We start from the raw sequence: 22,964 nt of genomic DNA, 5'->3' as shown, positions 1-22,964 counted from the left end.
CCAGGAGGACAACACCTGTGCGGATTCTCCAGAAGAGGACAGAAAAGAAGACCTTGGGATGCCCAATCCAGTGGACCATAGTAATACAGTGACCAGCACCATGACGGTGCAAGAGTATTTTGCCAAGCGCATGGCAAAACTGAAGAAATTCCAGAATGAACCAGAGAGTGAGTTAGCGGATCCTGGCACGACCACAGCTGAAGACTTAGAATCTTCACAAGGACTGAAAACCAAATCCAAAAAGAAAAAGAAAAAGAGTCAGAAAAATGCTGAGGCAGCAAACATGGACAGTTACGAAGAACCAAAGGTGAAACGCTCCAGAACAGCTGGCACGTGGGAAGAAGAACTGGAGACTGCAAACACTGAATACCAACCAGGGAAAAAGAAAAAGAAAGCTAAAGATCAACGCAAAGGTGAAGATGTCAGTTGTGATGGAAATTCTTGTGTTTTCCCAGGGAGTGGAGAAATTTACCCTGGAACAGCTGACGGGGAAAATCTTGGTGAAGACGCCTCCAAGACAAAGCAAAAGAAACCATATAAGAAAAAACACAAAAAGCAGAAAAAAGAGGCAGCAGAGTATGTCGACGGGATGCAGAGGAAAAAGAAGAAACGTTTGCGTTAACGTAGCAGTGTCTTGGACTTCGGAACGAGTTAGACGTTGACATGTTGAATATGAAGCCTTCTGTGAATGCTAGCCAGACATCAAAATGTAGTTCACCCCATGTGTAGCGCTCTGTCTCTATCAGTACTGAAACCTCAGATTCTTTAAACACAGCTCTCGTTGGCAGGGCGGGAATACATTGCCCCATCATAGGTGGGGGATGAAGCATGCTATTAACTGTTGTAGATAACAGTGCTGTGGGCTAGACTTTCCCCAAGTCTACACAGCATGGCCTTGTGACAACAGTGCATAAATGGAGTTCGGCTCTGCGCACATAATCATCAGTTAGCCACCCCCCCCCACCCTCCCCCCACCCCTCCCACGGCCAGCAAGATCTATACTTTAGCACAGTGGACCTGAATCTACTCTCACTTACACTGGTATCATTTCACACAGTTGCTAGTGTGAGAAAAGAACAGGACTGTGTTACAGTAGTAAATGCCGACAGATCACTGCCCACTACCCCATCCACTGACCTCTTCCCAGCCTTGCAAGAATTTAATTGTTGCATTTTTTTTATCATCCCTGTTTTCTTTTGTGCCAGTGCAGTTGCCTTCTGTGAGTCTGAGCATGTACCATGTAGCTGTGTAAACCTTTTCATTGATTTCCTTTCGTAGCTAAAATGAATTTTGCTTCCTCTTAAAATGCCTGCTCTAATTAAAGGATTATGCCCATGTGTCAGTGCAGGAGAATGGAACGAAATAGTTCCTTTTGTTCCCTAGCCAGTAGTTAACTATTGCGGGGTAGGTATTCTGTTGTTACAGAGCTACACAAGAATTCTTTTTAGTAGCCTCGTCCGTGTAGCCTAACTTTGACTTTCAGGCCACAACTCTGGTCTTTACATTGACCCATTCGGTGTTCAGAATGTCGCACTTGAGGAGCTTTGCATGTGGCATACCTGTTAGCAAAAAAATTTAAACAAATGTAGCTGTTCGTGTGCATTGAGGGAAGGAGTTGTCATTTGTACAAGGAAAACCTAATTGATGAGTACAATTTAGCTATTTAAATTTATTTTTAAAAATTGGCTATACATTTAAAATGGAGGACAGCGTGTGTTGGGACACATGGCTCCCATGGAGAAGTTTTGTATACAAGCGTAAATGTGGAGGACCAGATTCTGGCGCACTTACTCAGATAGAGTGGTAGCATCGCCACGAGATACTTGGAGTAAATGTGGCAGAATCAGGGCCTAAAGAAGCATTTTCCCTTGGACCCTTTTACAAACCTTGAGCCTGATTCTGATTTCATTTACACCAGGGAGGAACTCCATTGAAGTCAGGAGAGTTACTCTGGATTTAAATCAGTGTAACCATATAGAGCTTGGCTTTTAATATTGTTTTATTACAGCTGTGCATTTGACTCTGGGCCAGAGTCTCTTTATTTCACCACTGTAATTTGGAGCAACTCCACTGGCCTTGTCCTGACAGATAAAAAGGGAGGGTTTGTTTTTTTTTATTGTGTTAGCGTAATGTGATTGAAAACCCCACTAAGATGCAGGCTAACGTGTATGAACCTGCATTAGCTGGCCGTGCTGTAGCCTGAGAGAAGCCTACGCTGCAACACGGCCCATTAACCTTGCTTCAGACCCGTTAACCTTCATCTCAATGGGCCTTTGCAATTGTATCAAGTTAACACAACTGAAAAATGCAGCCTCTTTGCCCATCCGGATGCAGCCATTTCCTGCTGAGGGATTACTCCAGATTTACATCAGTGTAACAGCAGATTTTGGACTTCTCTACATTCCACGCTGTACTGTTTGGCTTTTAAACCCCTTAACATTTACTTTTCAATGCAGTGCAAATATTGGCCATCATGATGCTGCTTTGGCTGGTGCTGCTACATGGCTTTTTTTAAGCAACATGTCACTTACACCGTGTGAGTCTACTACAGAACTCCAAATAAACTGCAGACCTGAGGCAGAAGTGTGTCGTTTTTCCTCAGTGAAAGGGGCCAGCTAAACACACGGTGGTTTGCAGTGTGACTGTTGTCAGTGGTGTGGGCCTGCTTCTGAGCAGCAAAGCAGAGTGGCACAGGCAATTTATTGCTCCCACTAGGAGTGCTGCCTATTGAGGGCCAAAATCTGACCTTTGACCTTGATTTTTAACCCTGCATTGGCTGAGTGTTGTTGCCTTCATCGGGGATGAATTAAAACTCAGATGCTATTAAATGAATAGATTTTTTTTTCCCCCAATTAACTTTGATCTTTTGTTTGTTCTCTCTATTGGACTGCACTGAGTTTCTAAATGCTAACTTTTCTGGAGGCACAAAAGACCAGATTCCAGTCTCAGTCAAAACAAGTGTAAAATCAGGAGTAGCTTCTTTTTAAGGCAATGAATTTGCAGCAGTTAAATATAATGTAACTGAGATTAAAATCTGGCCCAAAGATTTTTCTACTTGTACAGGAAGAAGTGTAAATTATACACTAAATTTCACACTAACCCAGGAAGAGTGCTTTGAGCAGGGGATTGGACAAGATGACCTCCTGAGGTCTCTTCCAACCCAGATCTTCCATGATCTATGATTCTATGAATGTACAATTTTACATACTAGAAAGTCATTCAATAGCTGAAGTAAATCTGAGCTGTCACAAAGAGGAATATTTCTTTCACAATGGTCCAAAAGTGGAGAAAGCCTTATGAAAAAGGCCTCCTCTCAATGGCCTCCATTTTTGCAAGTGTAGTTTTGTATTTTGCAGTTTGTTTTATAATTAACTGCTGGTGCAAATGCTCACACTTACACCCCAATCTACCTGATCTCCAGGTGCAGTTAGGTAGCTAGTAACATAGATGCAGTGCAGTGTCCCGTTGAAGTCAGCGGGGCACCATGTGGCTGCAGGATTCTGCTCCCGTAGAGCTCAATGCCAGAATCAAGGAGGTAGGTATTAAAATGTGGTGATGGCTTTCCAGACTGCTACTGATTGAACTGACATGGTCACAATGAAAAGTGCCATTTTCACATGGCCATAGTTGCCTTGATGTAACTCAGAAAGTTAAATGTTCCTACGGGGCAGGTTTAACCAGTGTTTAAACAGGATGCGGGATGGAACTGATCTTACAAAGGCAATCAAAATGACAGACCAAATCAGATGCAATGTTTTCCTTCTTATGTATGCTTGAGAAGCCCCTAAAATGTGGTAGACACACAGAGGAAGATTGCGGAAGTAATTCCAAAGCTTAGTAATATTTATTCCTTTGCATTATTGTAGCACTTAGGAGTTGCTGTCATGGACCAGGACCTCATTGTGCTAGGCACTGTACAAACCTAGATCTATGTACTTATATGATTATAGCCCTACCAATTTCATGGACATGTAAAAGATGTCGTGGACCATGAAATAAGCCCTTGCCCATGAAATCCAATCTCCCCATGCTGCTGTGAGTGCTCCAGCCGGGGCTCCCAACTGCTAGTCCATGCCAGGCTGGGGTGGGACAGGACTTGTCCTTCCCCTGCACGGCCACTCTCAAGGAGGAGATCGGACCCACCTCCAAAGGCAGCGCAGAAGTGAGGCTGGTACACCCTCACTTCTGTGCTGCAGAAGCCCCGGAGCTGGTCTTAGAGCTTCCACCCCTATGGCTTCTGTCAGGATCTGAGCTCAGGGCTTCAGCCCCCCCCCCCCCCCATGGCTTTCTGCCAGGGCTCGGACCACCTGGGCTTGAGGCTTCAGCCCCGCATAGCTTCTACTGGTGCTCAGGGCACCCAGGCTCGGGGTGCCTGCTCCTTGCAGCTCCTGCCAGGGCTCAGGGCAACCTAGCTCGGGGCTTCCACCCCCTGTGGCTCAACTCAGGGTGCTTGGGCTCAGGGCTTTGCCCACTGTGGTTCCTGCCTAGGCTTGGGGCGCCCATTTTTCTGGGGGGCCCCAAATTGGCTGGGGTTCCTGGGCACAATTAATCTGCCACTGGCCATGACTAGTGGCTAGGAGCCCCTGGGTGGGGCGTTCCTAGCAGCAAGGAGGAGATTGGATCCGCCTCTGGGAGCTGCCTCTTGAAACTGCCTCTTGGAGCTGCCTCTGCAGCTGCTGCCTTTTGAACCCAGCTCTGAAGGCAGCACAGAAATAAGGGTGGCAATCCTGCAACCCTCCCTCTCCCCGCCCGCCCACACACACACCAGCTTTGGGACCACCCACAACCCTTTTCGGGTCAGGACCCCTACAGTTACAACACCCTGAAATTTCAGGTGTAAACATCTGAAAGTATGAAATAGACCAATTTTCAAATCCCATGGATGTGAAATTGACTAGAATGGCCGGTGAATTTGGTAATAAAGTACGTTTACAGTAGTTTCTCTGGCTTAAGTCTTTAGACTTAGCGAAAATGCTCCTGCCTTTTTTACAATGTTTGGGGCAGAGGGCAGGCAGGTGTCCAAGGTCCTGCACTTGGTTCATCCAGAAAAGGATCCGTCAATCATACCACTCCTAAGAGGTGAGTCCCTGCAGATAAGAGCAGAGGCATTTTGGCTGCACCCTTCTAGGTCCCTGTGCATGGAGAAGTGTGAGGGCATCTCAAGTGAACTGTGCCCAACTGCACCCCACATCTATAATGCCCCGCTCAAGGTTGCAGGCTCTGAGGCTTATCTGTTTGAAAGGCAGGCACTGAATTTTCTCTGAAATGGACTTGGAACCCTTTTGGCTACAATTCACTATCCTCTTCTGGGTGTCAAAACTGCTGGCTTAAAGTTAGAACATAAGCATGGAATACTGTCTCAAATCAATAGTCCATCTAGCCCAGTCTCCTGTCTTCTGGGAGTGGTCAGTGCAAGATGTTATAGAGGGAATGAACAGTACAGGGAAATGTATCCAGTGAGCCCATCCCCTGCCATCGAGTCCCAGCTTCTAGCAGTTGGAAGTTTAGGGACACCAGAGCATGGGTTGTATCCCTGCCCATCCTGGCTAATAGCCATTGATGGGCCTATCCTCCAGGAATTTCTCTAGTTCTGATTTGAACCCAGTTATAATTTTGGCCTTCACAACATCCCCTGGCAATGAGTTCCACAGGTTGACTGCATTGTGTGATGAAATATTTCCTTATGTTTGCTTTAAACCTGCTACCTATTAATTTCACTGAGTGAGCCCTGGTTCTTGTGTTATGTGAAGGGACAAATAATACAATTTCGCCACACCATTTTTGATTTATACATCTCTGTCATCTCCCTCCCAGTCATCACTTTTTAAAACTGAATATTCATCCTAGTCTTTTTAATCTCCCCTCATATGGAAACCGTTCCATCCCCTAATCATTTTTGTTGCCTATCATGTACGTTTTCTAATTCTAATATCTCTTTTTTAAGATGGCGTGACCAGAACTGCATGATGTATTCAAGGTGTGGGAGTACAGTGGATTTATATAGTAGCATTACGATATTTTTGTCTCATCTCTTTCCTAATGGTTACTGATGGCCACATATCAAAACAGAAGCATCTCAGATCAAGACCTCTGGAGCAACTGCAGTGTGCAAACTGCATCAGTGAGACCTGTGCATGTTCCCTGTCAGATTACTATTGAGGGACTAACTGCACACTCGCAATGTATGCTGTAGCCCAGGGGTCGGCAACCTTTCAGAAGTGGTGGGCCGAGTCTTCATTTATTCACTCTAATTGAAGGTTTTGCGTGCCAGTCAACATTTGAACATTTTTAGAAGGTCTCTTCCTATGAGTCTTTAATATATAACTAAACTATTGTTGTATGTAAAGTAAATAAGGTTTTTAAAATGTTTAAGAAGCTTCCTTTAAAATTAAATTAAAATGCAGAGGTCCTCGGACCGGTGGCCTGGACCCGGGCAGTTGTGAGTGCCACTGAAAATCAGCTCACGCGTGCCAGAGGTTGCCTACCCCTGCTGTAGACTGACAGTCGGGCAAATGAGTTCAGGACATATTTGAACTGAGAGCGCAATGGCTACCTGGAGTTACAGGCTGCACATGTAGGTTTCCTCCCCAGAAGTTTGGTGCTGCTGTCTTTCTAGACCAGGCCTCCAACACGCAGCTTAGGAGAATAACTACCTCCTTGATTATTTTTGAAAGGAATTTAAAAATCTGTCTTGACATCCAGGAAATCTCCTGTGCCTTTTAGATTGGAGAGAAGTTGCCTTCCTGTTGTGTTCTCAGATAACAGAGACTGAGATCAAACCCACTTGTAAATAACTAGATTTAATCAGTTTCCCTTGGAAAATGTTGATGTTTCTGCACAGTTTTAAAAGTATTTTGGTTACCGAGAGAGCCTCATCAGGGCAGTTGCTTTTGTAGGGTGTTGGAACAACTTCCCGCAACGTTTCTCTAGCAACTCTGCCCCCAGAGTCATCCTAATAAAATTCTTCGTTTAAGAGCTCGAAATAATGTCAGATTATGTACAGAGGAGTGTTCTAGGGATCAGGAAACTGAGCCGGATCTTGGTCCCACACAACACGTTTACATACCAGGCTTTAGATCACCTTTAATCTGGCGCGTGTCAACAGAACCGGAGACACGTGTTGGAAGTCGCTGTCAGCGGCCCACCTGTCCAAATACCCGGGTCTCGCTGGGACTCTCCGCGCAGAGCAGCCAAAGGCTCCAACTGCCTGATTCCCCGACACTTTTACACGCCTCTATCACCCAGCTGAAGGAAATGCCTCCCCAGCTCGGGTCCTGTCCAGCTCGCTGTCTGGCAGCACAAATAGGAAATGCACCATCATTCAAACGGGAGCGGCTGAAGTGCTGTAAGTCGTGTCAGGGGGTCAGAATCATAAAGGAACCCAGGGCCTAACTAGAACCGTTTCAGCGAGGCCAGAGGTGCTGGCTTTTATTTCTTCTGACCCTGGCTAGCCCGAGAGGAGGCGAGGCTTTCAGATTCCTTTGCAGGCCGGGGGTTGGCTGCACCTCGGTCTCTAGTGCCTTTGGGGGTGGGGGGATATTTAGACCCCCACCGTTTCTGGCTGAAACTTTCTGAACAATTCTTAAAACTCATCCCTAGTTCTCTTCCGGACAAGCAGCACCTGCTGTTGGCTCTTGGGTTATTTATTTTTTTAAGCAACACCTTTGGAGTGATGCTATGTTGACTTGACACATCCTGGATTTCCAAGCAGGCGATGCGCCGGGGTGCACAATACCAGGGGGTTTGTCAAGGAGACAAAACCTTACACCTTTAGCTTCTCTTTGGGGGGCAGCGGCTGGATAGTAGAGGGCAAATCCATGCTTCTGCAGAGAGAAGGGGGAATCTGTAGTGAGGGGTGGGGGGGACCAGGGTGTGTCTTGGTTTCTTTTAGGCTTGTTGGCTTTTCCTGCCTCCCTCGGAGGCCCTACTTTTGACGTGCTCCAAGTGTCTCGGGAAAGCAGGAGGCTGGGCTTTGCTTGGGCCATCATGTGCCTTGGTGAGCAACAAAACCCAGGTCGCCTTCAGGGCCCCTTTGGGGGGCGTTGGCCCCTGATTCATTATTTGCATGGTGAATCTGAGGCTCATGCAAAGTGCATAAACATATCAGGGGGTAGGTCACCCAGCAGCTTGCAAGGGCTGTCGGGCTCCGTCTAGTTAAAGGTCCCTGTAAGGCTGTCAGGTGCCTTCAGCTGGTTTCTGTTGGGCTGCGGCCCGTAGGCGTCCACACTGCAGCTCTGCGGAGATTTCCTCGGGTCTGGGGCCCACCTGACCAGTCGGAAACCAGCACTGTTAGACAAACCGCCCGCGCCGTCTAGTGGCGGGGGCTAGGGCGTGAGTGGTTTTGCATCTGATTTGCAACTGGACCTTGGTCAAGTCACATCGCTTATTTGTGCCTCAGTTTCCCTACATTGCCAGTAAAGGATAATGTGATTTCTCTGCTTTGCAGAGGGCGATGAGATGCTGGAATCAGTGTGTGTGTGTGTGTGTGAGTGAGAGTGAGTGAGAGAGAGTGAGTTAGTTAAAACCAGGCCTTCTTCGTTTTATTCTGAATTTGCAATCAGACTAAGGCGGGAGAATTCCGATCTTTTCGAAAGCTCAGAGTCTTCTCGTCTTCCCTCTTTCGACCAAAGCTGGCCAGCGGGGCACAAATCGCAGCTTTCATACCCTTGCTCTCCCCTCGGTTACTTTCTTGCTGGCTGGAACAGCCAGGTGGCTGTTGAACCTGGACGCTTGTCCCCCGTCCCCAGCACCAGACTTGCTCTGTGGCTGACCGGGGAAGCTGGATCCTGGCCCGCTTGGTTGCCGTTGTTCCCTTGGGGCAGGAGAAGGGAGCCCCGGGGCGGGGGGCGCCCCAGCAATCCGAGGTGGGAGAAGAAGAACCTGGCGGAGGGATGGGGGAGAACTGGAAGGCCGGGGCGGGGGCGGGCTCCCCCTTGGGGCTGAGCCAGCCCCTCTGCTGCGGGCAGGTTGCAGGGAGAAGTTTCTCACAGGCCTCCTGGCTGGGGCGCCGGAGTTTGAAAACAAGGAGGAGCCGCAGGCACCTTCGGTGTCATTGGAGGAAGCTCCTCCGAGGAGCTCATAAATACAGAGCCCGGGCTGCAGGGTGCAGCTCGGCCGGGGGCCCCCTGGATTACGGTGCCAGAGGCGGAGGGGGGCGGCAGCCAGGGAGCCCCGGGCGCTGCAGGGGGGACTCGGAGTCGGGCGACGGGGAGCGCTAGGGGGCCAGGGGCGAAGCGGGGGGTCATGGCTTCCCTGCTGGGCTCCTACCCGTGGTCCGAGAGCCTGGATTGCTCCGCCCTGGATGGGGAGCTCCCGGAGGGGCTCTCCCCGCCGGCCGCGCACCGCTGCCCGGGGGAGAAGGGCTCGGAGACCCGCATCAGGAGACCCATGAACGCCTTCATGGTGTGGGCGAAGGACGAGAGGAAGCGGCTGGCGGTGCAGAACCCGGACCTGCACAACGCGGAGCTCAGCAAGATGCTCGGTGAGCCGGGGCCCCCAGGCTGCCCGCGGGGCTGGCGGCCGGGATCCGTCCCCCGATGCCCCCCGGAGAGACCAGGGTCGGAGCTGCGGGGGAGCCTCCCGCTCCTGCCCCCGGGCTCGACCCTAACCCCAGCCGCCCCTGTGACCTCCCCCGCCGGTCTGGACCCGGGGATCCAAAACAAAAGCAGGTGTTCGCCCGGCACGACACCCCGGGCAGCGCGGCGGACCTGCCCCGGTTCTGGGCCGTGTCTCTCCGGTGTCCCTGGCTGGGTTGGGGAACCCGGCTGGGACTCCGCTCCGCCTCTGGGGCCGGAGCAAAGCGGGTTAGAAGTCCCTGCCCCGGGTTATTTTCCGGGTCCAAGTTGTCACGTTGCATTAGTTTTGCTCACTCGTCAATCCGGCCCGTTCGTCAGACCCGGGGGGCCCGACCCAGGGGAAACCGATCTCCAGGGCGATGATTGTTGGTTCCTCAAAACAAAACCAGTGATTTCTTTGGTCTTTTTCTTTTCTCCACTTTTGTGATTGGGGGGAATTACCCTGCCCAAATCTGGCCAAACTGACGACAGCCATTTATCGTCCCGGGTTGTTTCCAAAAGTGTAATGAACTTTTGGGAATTTGTTTTAAAAACGTCGCATCTCTAAATGTGTCCAGCCCCCCCGTCTCTGTGGGGAACGGGCCGATTATTTCCATCTTTCCCCCTGGAAACTGCCACCCGGCACTTGTCTTGTTTCCTTTCATTTCGCGTTCAGACTCTGGCACGAAATGAGGTCCCCCCCCCCCCCCCCAAGGTGCAGGAACTCGGCTTGGTCTAATTACAAAACCAAGGGGCTTTCTCCGCACCTTGGGCAGGGTTGCAATTTAGTTGAAGCAGGCGAGTCAGGGAGCATCTGATTAAAGAGGAAAGGGAATGCAAGCCACACGCGGGGGTATCCCTCCCACTCCAACCTCTTAATATTTTGCTCTCCTGGGGAGGTCCCACTCACTAGATCTGTAGGATTCATACACTCCCCTCGACCCAGTATTTTGTGTAGGGTCGTATCCCTGTATTGAGGATTCAGTGGGTGTCTGACCACTGGTTTCTACAGGAGGAGGCTCTCTTCCTGGGTCCCAGCCAGCGCTCTCTGGGGGTTAGGGGAACAGCCCCTCCTTGCCCAGCACCGATGCCTCGGCTGTGGATTCTAAGGGGATTTTTGTTCCTTCCTGGTTGCAGGCAAGTCCTGGAAATCTCTGAGCCCTTCCCAGAAGAGACCTTACGTGGAGGAGGCGGAAAGACTGAGGGTTCAGCACATGCAAGACTATCCCAACTACAAATACCGGCCCAGGAGGAAGAAACAGGTCAAGCGGATCTGCAAGCGGGTGGATCCAGGCTTTCTGCTGGGGAACCTCTCCAGGGATCAGAACTCGGGGCCGGAGAAGCGGGCCTGCGGCAGGACAGTGGGGGAAAAGGAGGGGCAGGGTGAGTACTCGCCTGGCCCGGTATTGCAGAGCATCAGGGGCTACAGGGAAGCCCAGGCCAGCGGCGGCAGCACCAACATGGACACCTACCCCTACGGGTTGCCCACCCCGCCTGAGATGTCCCCTTTGGATGTGATTGACCCTGAGCAGAGCTTCTTCTCCTCCCCCTGCCCGGAGGAGCATCACCACCCCCATATGACTGGGGCCCCTTACTCTCCAGAGTACTCCACCAGCCCCCTCCAGTGTAACCACCATCCCCTTGGCCCCATGTCCATCCCTCAGCCCAGCACCTCCATGATCCCCCCAATCCCCAGCTGCCCCCCGCCTCCTCCCACCTACTACACGCCAGCCTTCCACCCCATCCACCCCCACAGCCTCCATGCCCATCTTGGTCAGCTCTCCCCACCCCCTGAACACCATGGCTTTGACAGCCTGGACCAGCTGAGCCAGGCGGAACTTCTGGGGGAGATGGACCGCAATGAGTTCGACCAGTATCTCAGCGCTCCCGGCCACTCAGACCGCAGCGGGGTGATAACCAGTGGAGACGCCCAGGTGTCTCAGGCTGCAGGTGGCTCGCCCGCCACAGAGACTAGCCTCATCTCCGTCCTAGCAGATGCCACTGCTACCTACTACAATAATTACCGCGTCTCCTAGGCCAGAAGGAGCAGGGCCCGAGGACTGGCCACGGACAGACCCTACAGTATTATTGGCCACGGCTCCAGGGCCGCAACAGCTGGTGGGCACCTTGCTCCTCACCTCAGCGTTGCCAAGCCAGAACTGAAACAGCTTTGGAGCCTCCTCTCTGTCCTAGGTAATGGATTTTGCTTCTCAGACATCCACTGGCATCAATATTAAGTATCCTGCTTTAAAAGGTATTTGATATCCTGCTTCAGAAAAGGTCTGTGGTCAAGTCCCTTTTCCAAGCCAGCTGGTCACTGGCTACCTACCGATTTATTTGATAAGCGTGGCGAGTCTTTGGATGATGGGTCTGATTTTTTCAGTGGCACTGAGGCCCAGCTCCATAAAAAGGTATTTAGACTTCTAACTTCCTGGATCTGGGCCAGAGCTCCCTCAACGCCGGCTGGATCCCCTGGGGGCTGCAGAGTCTCGGCTCCTCTGAAAAGTCAGCCCCTGTGTCTTGTTCTGTGTAGCTCTTTGCCGTTGTGGTAGGGATGGGGGGAAAAGCAAAGATGTGGCAAATGAGTTAATGTAACCCTCTGGTCAGCGTGTGCCGCCTTCTGGGCCTGCTGGTGTGACTCCGTGACTGCCCCCTACCTACAGAACCTGGCTCGTCAAGCTGTACTCACTCCAGTGTTCAGTAATGCAGGTTTCCAATTCCAGTCGCAGCACTGGCTAAGATGGTGGCTGTCACAACCAGCTGTTGCTGCACAGAGAGACTATGATCAGGTGATCATAAATGTCCTGTTCTCCCGTAATTACGCTATGTGAAGAGCTTTAACCAGAGAGAGCTCTGTGGCTTTCATGCATAGCTGTGTCTGTTTTCTGTTGGCCTGGTCTTGCATTCCCTGTGTACTCAACAGTTTCACGGAAGTGGCTGGGAGTTTTTGAGTGTGCACTAGCATAAGGAATGCAACTCCAGTGAAGTCACTGGGCTTGCAATCCCTAGTGCCAGCTGTGTATTTGGTCCTGTGTCTGCAAAGGCATCTAATCTAATCTGTTGCACCCACATAGCCCCGCTCTGTGTCCCTTTGGCTCCTAGAACGTTTTGTGGATTTCAGTGGGAACCCTGAGAGTGTAAGGAAGGAAAGATCTGGCCCAGGGTGGAACCCTGATGTCATTTCCACACACACACACCCGCGCCCCACCGCCCCAACCCTGAACAACTTGAGTGGGAGGTTACAATAACTGGAACTGCAGTGCAGTGACACAGTGTGGTCTTGTGATAATGGACTGACTGCTAGCTGCTCCAGTGTGAAGGTTGCAGCTGAGCTTCTGTTTGAAGCTGAAATTTGCGCACTCCATAAAATTCAGCTTGACTTCTCTTTAAACAGAGTTTCACTGGGCTCTGATCCTGCTTTCACTGAGTTAAATGGAACCAAGATCGGTCCCTGCCTGAGTCACTACAAGTAATTTCCCATGTACGTAGCCATGCTAGTGGCCTTCGTAACAGCTACTCTGAAGGCCACGAACCTGAGTAATATCCCATCATGTCCCCTCGACCTGCAGCCACAGCTGGAAAGAATTTATTGTGATGAGCACTTTGGAAAAGAGGTGATACATAGCAGACACACATTTGTATCAAGCATCATTTGAAGGCAAATACTTAATGTTTAGAAATGAAATGCCCATTCCTCTTTCCATCAGTATATTATTGCTTGTAATAAAGCTGTACATTGATTTGTATGTTCCATTATTTCCCCGTCATATTTTGTATTGCTCTTTTTTCATAAAGATGACATTTTATTTTAAATCAGTTATGTATCATGATTAATCTTAGCATTACTGTATGACATTTGGTTATGATTAGTTAGTAGCGTGGTTATGATTTTTTGGTTTCAATCCTGAGTGCGTAATTAATTGCAAATGATAATATAATTGCAAATAATTCTTTAAAAAAACCACAACTTTTAAGCTAACACTTTCCATCTTTTTTTGTGTGTGACTCTTATGCATTTTGAATGCGTGTAGATATGAGTTCGCATAAAATATTTAATTTAAATAAATATGTTTTTATACAATGACTGTTTTATCATTTAGATTGCTGTAGTTCTGGACAAAACTGTTCAAAGGGGAAGCATTTATTGTGCTCGATGTTGCATTGGGGTTTTTTTAATTTTCAGCCAAACTTTTCTACATCAGTTTCTTTTTTGAAATAAAAAAGGCCTGTGGCTATCTTTAAAAATTGTGTAATACTTTGTCCGGGACTAATTTATGTCACAATTTGAAGTATTTTTTTCCCGTCCCAATGTATCAGTGGAAATCTCTTTAAGGGACCTGATTGCGCATTCCCGCTTATCCAAAGCGCCCTTCGATATCAGAGTTTTCATACAATCATAGAATACCAAGGTTGGAAGGGACCTCAGGAGGTCATCTAGTCCAACCTCCTGCTCAAAGCAGGGCCAATCCCCAATTTTTGCCCCAGATCCCTAAATGGCTCCCTCAAGGATTGAACTCACAACCCTGGGTTTAGCAGCCCAATACTCAAAGCACTGAGCTATCCCTCCCCCCTTTGTACAGGCAAGGATTGCAGGATCCAAGTCAGGCACAATTTGGGGGGCCCACTGAAGTTAATGGGGAGTTTGCTATTGATGTGGCATAGGAGTGGACCTCAAAATATGTGGACTGTTTTGCTGAGTATAAAACGAGTCTGTAGGGCATGGTTCTTATTTGCACTAAGGATACTAAACATTTACACCCCTTATGAGCCCTCCTTTACATTGCCAGAGTGATGTAAAGGGGCCTTGGTGTAACTGAGAATCAGGATGAATAGTCTCCAAAGGTGAAGTTGTGGGTGAAATGTAACAAGTGTGGAAGAGGGAAGGTAAGAAACGCAGTGGGGTATGATAGATAGGTTTTAAATTGTAACTCTGAAACATAGTGTGTGAAGAGCTCTCCAGACAGAGCCAGATTCCTCTCTACTCAACTGGTGTAACTGATGAGAGTTTAGCCCTTATCATGGACCTGATCCTGCAGGCCAAACCTATAGCCCATTCATGCAAAACTTTACTTGAAGCTTTGCCTTGTACGGACTTTGAAATAGGGTCCATGGACTCATATACCTCCGTAAGGCCTCTTTCTTGCCCTCAGATCCATGGGGCAGGAGCCAGTTTTCTGAGACATCTTGTAATGGGTGACTATGAATTCTGAGAGGAGTGAGTCTTGGGGGAGTCCAAACTAATCAATTTCACCGGCTTTATATGCTCCAGACCAAGCATTCTCATGATGCCCGAATATCTATACAACGAGGCCAGAAGGATGACCGACATGAAGGAAAGCTACATAGAAAGCCATCGCTCACTGACACAGCCTTTTCTTTTGTTTCTGCTCCTCAGCATATGCACTTCTGTGGCCATGATGCATCTGTATTGTTCAAGTGAGTTTTGATGGGTATTAGGGACACAATATACTACACTCAAATTCTGTGCACATGGTATAGAGGGAACTATGCCAGAAGGAGCACTTTGCACATTCAAGATGTTTTGCGACCATGAGTGAATTAACCCTCACAACACTCCAGCATAGCTGATATTCCTAACCCCATTTTACAAGTTGGGAAACTGAGGCATAGAGGAATTAAGTAATTGGCCCAAGGTCAGGAGCAGAGTCAATACTAGGTCCTACATCTCCAGACTCCTATTTCCATGCTTCAACCACAATACCAGGCTGCCTCCCAGATGATAGGGATGACTTCAACTCACGAGAGCAGCAGAGCCATAAAAGGAAGTCTCCATTTATCAAATGTGGGGTAGATTCCGAATTCATAGGGTAGCTTGGAAGTGAACTCAAGCTGCAAAATCCCGTTTGGATTTAGTTTTCAAATACCCCAACATTTGGGGCTTCTTTGATTCAGGAGTTCTATTCAGCTCCTGGGAAAGAGAAGGGGGTGCATGCAAAATTCAAAATGTAGAGCGAGATTTTCAAAAACAAAAGTTCCATTGACTTGCAAGGTGGCTTCTGTTCCTAGGTCAGATTGGTGCTTCTACAAATCCCACCCCACTAGCCCCATTGAAAGTCAGTGGGGTTTGTACTTCTAAGTCACCCAAATGCTTTTGAAAATCCCCCATGTTAGTCTTTCAGCTGAAGTAGTGAGGGCTCATGCAATTAGATCTGGAGATTGCAGGTTTAAACACTGTGAACAGATCAAGCAGGGTTGGTTATAGTAGTACCCATACTCCAGTCAGTATTGGGCCTCATTGAGCTAGGGGTTCAAAGCACAGAGACGATGTGTTTCTGTCCCAAACACCTTGCAATCTGATTTGATAGTAAAGAAGCAGCCTGTTTTCTCCTCCCATCTCATAGACAGAGTCTTGTTTCCTGAACAGAGATTGTGTAATGACCACCGAGGAGACCATCATCATAGGCCTAGTTAGGAGTAGACTCGTCTAAGGAGGTAAGGCTAGCAGCGCCCCCTAAAGGCAGTCTGGATCCCTAGTGGGTGCAAGGATGCAAACTGCTCTTTTATCAAAACGAATCGGTCTCACAGCCCAGCGACGGTACAAACAACAAACGTACCAAAGCCTTGCAAGGAAATTAGAGTTTGGGGCTTGTAACAAGCCAACGAAGCTCCTATTATTCTGGCTAATCATGAGTCTCTGGGTAAGTTACAACCATTTATTACATTATTTGTATTTAATGCAGATATTGGGCCTAATTCTCTGGGTCGCCCGGTTCCCATTGACGTCACCTGGAGCAGTGGGTGCTCAGCATCTCAGAAAAATCACGTCCGGTGCATATTACCTATTGTTCTGAAGATGTAATGTGTTTTTTAAGCCCTCTAATCCATTTTGCAGGGCAGAAGTTCGATTAATCCTTGATTTAACTCGGCTGACTTCTGTGGTGTTATAGAAGGGATGACTTTGTCCCCACTTGTTTAAAGCAGAATCACATGAGGAAAAGCAGCGTGAGTCACCCACACACCTTACTTGTAGCAGAGCTGGGCTGAATCAAAAACCTTGTTGCTGGGGGAACTTGGATCTGAATTCGAACAATGGGTCTGGCTCTATAATAGACAAAACTAGCCCATTAGGCACACCCATACTTTGGGAAAATCTGCTTCTGGATCAGAACCTGGTCACTGGGGTGATTTCAGTAGTAGAGAAATTCGTGGTCAGTGCCATCAGCCCATCTCCTGACGTCTTAATAGCCACAGCAAAACTGAGTTCTCTGTTTTCATCCTATGTAGCTAACTCTGCAAAATCAGCTCTCTTGGGAATTTATTTTTAGATCCAGGGCTTCCATGGTGCCAGAATGGCACCCCTGAGGGCACAGTCCCCTATTTACTTGCCAAACAGGGCATGAGCAAGTGGTAGCCTCCCATTCAGTCCTCCAACAACGTTTCTCAAATCAGACCTGCAGGAACCATTTCCCCTCTTTGGGTCAGGGACTCTCGATCGCTCACTATGTGTACGTTCAGCGCGTAGCAGAGTAGGGCTCCAATCTCAGATGGGGGTGACTGGAAAATAAATAAATAGCCATCGCAAGTGGTAAGGAACATACTGCCATCACTAGGTCCACTCAGTCATTGGCCTCTCTGCTGCAAATACCAACAAGACCCCAGTACGAGCCTATTGTGGTGGTGGCTTTCGTGACATGGCCATCTCAGAAAGCAGCTTGTTCCACGTCGATACCCTAAGCAGGTCTGTCCTTCCCCTGCAGCAGTCGGCCACTCTCCCCAGAACGACCCAGAGTGAGGCCTCGTCTTTGCACCAGGCTGGCGATGATTCTCCATCTCCTTCTCCTAAGATACGTCGGTCGTCTCCTCCAGGTAAGACAGGGCGGGGAGTGAAAATGAAAATGTGCCCGGGGTAATTCAAACCCAATCTCTACTGGTGTTTTTGACATAGATCCAAGGCAGGGATGGGAGGGAGGAGGCGGAGAATTTAAAAAGTCACCTATCGCCTTAGGCCGAGTCCACGGGTCTCAAAGCCCACGCACAGTTTGAACCAGCAGGACAGCAGTTTTCCATATGACATTCAAGCGGCAGTCAATATTTTTGTTGTGTAAGTTGCAATGTGAGTAATTGTGAGCAATCATGACCTCACCCTTCCCGGATAGCCCTGGAATTCGGTCCGTCTGGGAGTTAGCGTGTCATGTGCCTGGCCTCCCGGGAGAACCGATTTCCTTTAAATCCACAGAACAGGTGGTGATTCTTCTCAGTCACTGAGGCCAGAATTGCTGGAGCTGAATCTGTCCTAACTCAGCTGCTATGGGCAAGGAGGGGCCGCCAACCCTTTTCGGTGGCTCTTTGATTGACATCTGTCCAGATCTCATTGCCCGAGATGTCAGAGGAGAAAAGGTTGAGTGAGAGTCAACCTAGCTACGTTACTGTCGTTTATTGAGTGCTGCCAGTGGGCCCAGCTGGTGTAGAATGGCCTCGCTCTCTTGCATCCTGTGTGTTTACTGCTGGACATGGCACAGTCCCTCCCCAAGGAGACGAGATCCTAAAGGGGGCCCCACAGTTCGGAAGCACCATATGCGGGGTTGCCTGTTGCTCGCCTGTTGCTCGTCACAGGAGGAGAAGGATTTGTAAGAGGCAACAGCAGCATGGATAGCAAAATCAGTCAAGCCTAGGCAACGCCCCCAAGGGTGGGAGAGGCTCTCATCGGAGCAGTTCTAGGATTTGGAAAGGAAGGGTGGTCTCGTGGTCAAGGAGACCTGGGTGCATATCCCAGTGCTGCCACGGCCTCTCTGGGTGACCCCGGGCAAGTTACTTCACCTCTCTGTGCCTCAGTTTCCCCCATCTATAAAATGGGGATAAGAATGATCCCTTTGTCTGTGTTATCTATTGAAGCCTGGTCTACACTGAACAAGTTTGTTGGTCAGGGGTACGAAAAAACCCCAACCCCCGACTGACACAGCTATGCTGACACCCCCCTCCCGCCACGTAGATGCAACTAGGTTGATAGGAGACTGCTTCTGTCAACAGGGCTAACTTCGTTTGGGGTAGCGGTGCGCCCCGTCTGTTGGTGCAGGCTGCGTCTACACTGCGGGGCTGCAGCGACATAGCTGTGCCAGTACAGTCTCCGTAGCGTAGACATACCCTTACACTAAGCTCTTTGGGGCAGGGATTGTCTTTTACTATGGGCACGTCTACACTGGAGTTGGAGGTGCAATTCCCAGCTGAAGCAGACTTACCTGTGCTAAAAATAGCAGTGTAGCTGCAGCTGCATGGTTGGTGGACTGGGTTAGCTGCCCCACATACAATCCCACCCAGGGTCCTTAGATCTCCGAGAGCTTTGCAAGGGAGTGGGGGATATCATTGTCCCTATATTACAGGTGTGGAAACAGAGGCATAGAGAGATGAAGGGATTTGCCTAAGGCTGCACCGTGAGTCAGTGGCGGAGACCCCTGATCTTCTGATTCCCAGCCAAGGGCCCTGCTTTATTGGACCGGGTGAATGCTGTGAATACAATGAAGTGGGATTGTTTTCTCCTTTCACTCGGAGCGGAGATTTGGAGGGGGAATAAGGCGTGTAACATGAAGATCTTCTCTCGCTCCTGTTTGTGGGGCCACATCTCCCTGTCCCATACCAGCCCAGCAAGCCCTTGCTCCAGGAGCTCTCCCGTTCTGGTCAATAAGAGTTTTCCCCCTGAGTTAGGACAGCAGGCTCAGGCCCTCCCTTGATTAAGAGGAGGGAATGAGACAAGCTGCTGAGTCTTTTCCTGCTGAGCGCTGCCAATGAGAGCTGCAGGGAGTGCGGGGAGGATGTGTCCAGAGCTGAGTGTTTCCTGCCTGATAACGCCGGCCCCTCCTGCCGGATGTTATGAGTCCGGGTCCTACCTTCACGATTCAAGTAAAGGGCCGAGGGAAAGCCTGGCTGTTTATGTCAAGAAAAAAATAACTTCTCCCTCCATACAATTCTGCAGCTCCCAAGTTTTCCCTCGCTAGCTCCCTTTCACCTCCCCCGGCCAAAACTCTGGGAAAATGAAAACAGGCCCAAAGACACAAAGCAGGAGCTGGCTGCCAATGGGGGAAAGGCCTTAGAGCAAAGGACAGAGGCGCTCCTTGAAACGTGCAAACGGTGGGCCCCCTCCCTCATGTTTGTTATGAAGCAGAGGTCGGGGAGAACAGGAGTCTGGATCTGAATCCAATGGGCCGGACTCTGCACTCAGTTACTCTGGTATAAAACTGGAGTAACTTCACTGAATTCAGTTGAGTTACTCTGGATTGACCCCCATGTTAACGGAGAGTGTGATCTGCCCCCATCCCTTTATAATGGGGTGAAACAAACACCCCAATCTGATCACTCCTGAACTCATGGGTGTGAAACCCAGATGCCAATGGGAACTTTCCCAGCTACTGCAGCGTTTGCATTTGGAGTTCAGATTCTGTCGCAGAGAGAGGCTTAGGCTGCGAACGCTGATCCCAACCCAGATCCAGGGCTGGAAGTTGGCTTCAGGCCCATCTCTGAGATAAAGGATCTCCCTAACTAATAAGTGAGATGAGAGTGGGTGACAGAAGCACTGTGGAGGGATTGTGAGTGGGGAGCATCTTTCTGGGAGGTATTAAGCAGGGGAAGCCAGCTGGTGGGTGGAGAGGGAATGGCACCCAACGCAGTAGGCAAATGCCACAATTTCTCTAGAAATCTGTAAACACGAGCCCATGCTGGGACCTCTTTTTTATTTGTAATTGAGCCTTTTGTGCTGCCTCTCTCTCTTTGACGCAGGAGGGCTGGGCTCCTGAACAAGACAGTGCTGTGAAAAGCAGAATGACACTTCTGCCATTCCCAGAGGGACGGTAAATGACTTTCTTCCCAGTAGGTAGCGTATACGCGGTGAAGGGCCGCAGTGTCGTCGATAAAGCAGCATGTGTGGCAAAGTCCTTTATGGTGACAGTCCTTCAGGCTTCCAATCCGGATCTTGGCGTGCTGGGCAGAGGTGAGCAGTCTCCTTAACCCTACCTCACAGGCAGCGTAGCCAAGGTCACATAACCAAGTCATTGCAGAGCTGGGGGTGGAACCCAGTCTCCTGCATTGGCCCATGCCGCGAGCGCCGATAGGGTGAAATCCTGGCCCCGCTGGAGTCAGTGGGAGCATTGCCATGGACTTGAGCGGAGCCTGGATTTCACCGTAAGCATTTTCAGTTGCGTAGCGCTGCACCTGGAAGCTGTAAGATCAGAACAATGATCCGGGAAGCCTGTCTTTGGTGGACAGGTGGAACATTTCAAGACACCTAAAGATAGTTAAGACCCAGGCAGACTGTGAAGAGCTACAAAAGGATCTCGCAAAACTTGGTGACTGGGCAACAAAATGGCAGATGAAATTTAATGTTGATAAATGCAAAGTAATGCACATTGGAAAGAATAATCCCAACTATACATATAAAATGATGGGGTCTAAATTAGCTGTTACCACTCAAGAAAGAGATCTTAGAATCATAGAATATCAGGGTTGGAAGGGACCTCAGGAGATCATCTAGTCTAACCCCCTGCTCAAAGCAGGACCAATCCCCAATTTTTGCCCCAGATCCCTAAATGGCCCCCTCAATGATTGAACTCACAACCCTGGGTTTAGCAGGCCAATGCTCAAACCACTGAGCTATCCCTCCCCCCAATGGGAACTTTCCCAGCTACTGCAGCGTTTGCATTTGGAGTTCAGATTCTGTCGCAGAGAGAGGCTTAGGCTGCGAACGCTTGAATCTTGAAGTCATTGTGGATAGTTCTCTGAAATCATCCACTCAGTGTGCAGCGGCAGTCAAAAAAGCGAACAGAATGCCGGGAATAATTAAGAAAGAGATAGATAATAGGATAGAAAATATCATGTTGCCTCTATATAAATCCATGGTGTGCCCATATCTTGAATACTGTGTGCAGAGATGTGGTTGCCTCATTTCAAAAAAGATATATTGGAATTGGAAAAGGTTCAGAAAAGGGCAACAAAAACGATTAGCAGTATGGAACGACTTCCGTATGAGGAGAGATTAATAAGACTGGGACTTTTCAGCTTGGAAAAGAAACAGCTAAGGGGGGATATGATTGAGGTCTATAAAATCATAACTGGTGTAGAGAAAGTAGATAAGGAAGTGTTGTTTACTACTTCTCATAACACAAGAACTAGGGGTCAGCAAATGAAATTAATAGGCAGCAGGTTTAAAACAAATAAAAGGACATATTTCTTCACACAACACACAGTCAATCTGTGGAACTCCTTGCCAGAGGATGTTGTGAAGGCCAAGATCATAACGAGGTTCAAAAAAGAACTAGATAAATTCATGGAGGATAGGGTCCATCAATGGCATGGGCAGGGATGGTGTCCCTAGCCTCTGGTTGCCAGAAGCTGGGAATGAGCGACAGAAGATGGATCACTGGATGATGACCTGTTCTGTTCACTCCCTCTGGCCTATCTGGCGCTGGCCACTGTCAGAAGACAGGATACTGGGCTAGATGGACCTTTGGTCTGACCCAGTGTGGCCATTCTTATGTTCTTATCCTTACCTGGGGGGCCAGAGGTCCCCCGCCCTTGTGGGGAACAGAGAGGAGCTGGAAGAAAGGAGATGAAATGGCCTTGAAATAAGGGAGAGGGAAAGGAGCAGCTCCACAGCATTCTCCATCCTCCTTCACAGCTTGGGGGGGGATCTCCATGGACACCATCCCGGGTGTGGGGGAGTTCTGTGGATTTGGGAGGCATGTGTGGCGGGCGACGTGCAGCCGAACCGCAGTCAAGCTGCTGGACACAGTGTTGCGGTGAAGAATCAGGGTTCTAAAAGCATCCGGACGGAGCTTTGAACTGCCTGCAGCCCATTCACCCGCGCATGCCGCACGCTCTTCTGCCAGCGCGGCCCAGCCGCCACCTCGGAGAGACGCTCCCGGGCCCAGCGCAGCCCTGACCCGTTGTTGTTCGCTCTCGTTCGCAGGCGCCCGTGCGCCTGCCATGTCACTCAGCCCCAAGAGCTTCAGAGCTAACAAAACATCAGAAGCATTCTGTGCGCTCAGGAAGGAAACCTGCTCACGTGACGGGGTTAGTCAGATTTCTGTCCGCTCCTTCCCTAGGATCCCAGGCAGCAGGGGAGGCTGCTGACCAAAAACGTGTCTGAGACCAAACAGCAACGGGGATGGCAGATTCTGGCTTGCCTGGCTGCCTAGCTGGCTGTTGAGAGCACCCATCCAGGGCTGGCAAGGCCCCCTGGAGAGCAGCTTGGCAACGCCTCCCTTCTTAACGGGCCTGGCCCTAAAATCTGTTTTTCGCTCCCATCTTCCTGCTCTGAGATCTTAAAAAATGTGGTTACTGTTTTCCTGTGAATTTCCTGCAAGTGAAAAGTGCTAGATTTACAGTCCTGCGGAGGGAAGTCCTCGTGGTAGCCACAGCTCAGGTACAATTTGGGCAGTAGCAAGACAAGCTTCCCCTTACATC

General features: G+C 49.5%; 2 protein-coding genes across 3 annotated transcripts in view; both read left to right on the top strand.

Moving 5' to 3' along the window:
* Window positions 1–4,200, top strand: part of PINX1 (PIN2 (TERF1) interacting telomerase inhibitor 1) — an 84,804-nt gene extending 80,604 nt beyond the window's left edge. The window contains exon 7 of one of the 2 annotated variants that reach the window (XM_074947424.1): window positions 5–4,200. In XM_074947424.1, the coding sequence (XP_074803525.1) occupies window positions 5–622 (618 nt within the window). In that variant the 3' untranslated portion in view covers window positions 623–4,200. The remainder of the gene's footprint in view (window positions 1–4) is intronic. The other variant, XM_074947425.1, reaches the window with a different exon arrangement.
* Window positions 4,201–9,209: 5,009 nt separating this feature from the next.
* On the top strand, window positions 9,210–13,684 carry SOX7 (SRY-box transcription factor 7). The gene is made up of 2 exons (XM_074947427.1): window positions 9,210–9,481; window positions 10,692–13,684. The coding sequence occupies exons 1-2, from the start codon at window positions 9,244–9,246 to the stop codon at window positions 11,588–11,590; spliced, it is 1,137 nt and encodes a 378-aa protein (XP_074803528.1). The 5' UTR covers window positions 9,210–9,243; the 3' UTR covers window positions 11,591–13,684.
* The last annotated feature ends 9,280 nt before the right edge of the window (window positions 13,685–22,964 follow it).

Source organism: Natator depressus, chromosome 3 (genome assembly GCF_965152275.1).
Source record: "Natator depressus isolate rNatDep1 chromosome 3, rNatDep2.hap1, whole genome shotgun sequence".
Taxonomy (NCBI): domain Eukaryota; kingdom Metazoa; phylum Chordata; order Testudines; family Cheloniidae; genus Natator; species Natator depressus.
Note: the sequence above shows the minus strand (reverse complement) of the source record. Positions and strands in the feature narration are given on the sequence as shown.

What these genes read in the sequence shown, in the direction of transcription:
- SOX7 (XM_074947427.1), top strand. Translation starts at nt 9,244, where the DNA reads ATGGCTTCCCTGCTGGGCTCCTACCCGTGGTCCGAGAGCCTGGATTGC. An exon ending in GGAGCTCAGCAAGATGCTCG is followed by an intron (nt 9,482 to 10,691) that starts GTGAGCCGGGGC and finishes TCCTGGTTGCAG; the next exon opens with GCAAGTCCTGGAAATCTCTG.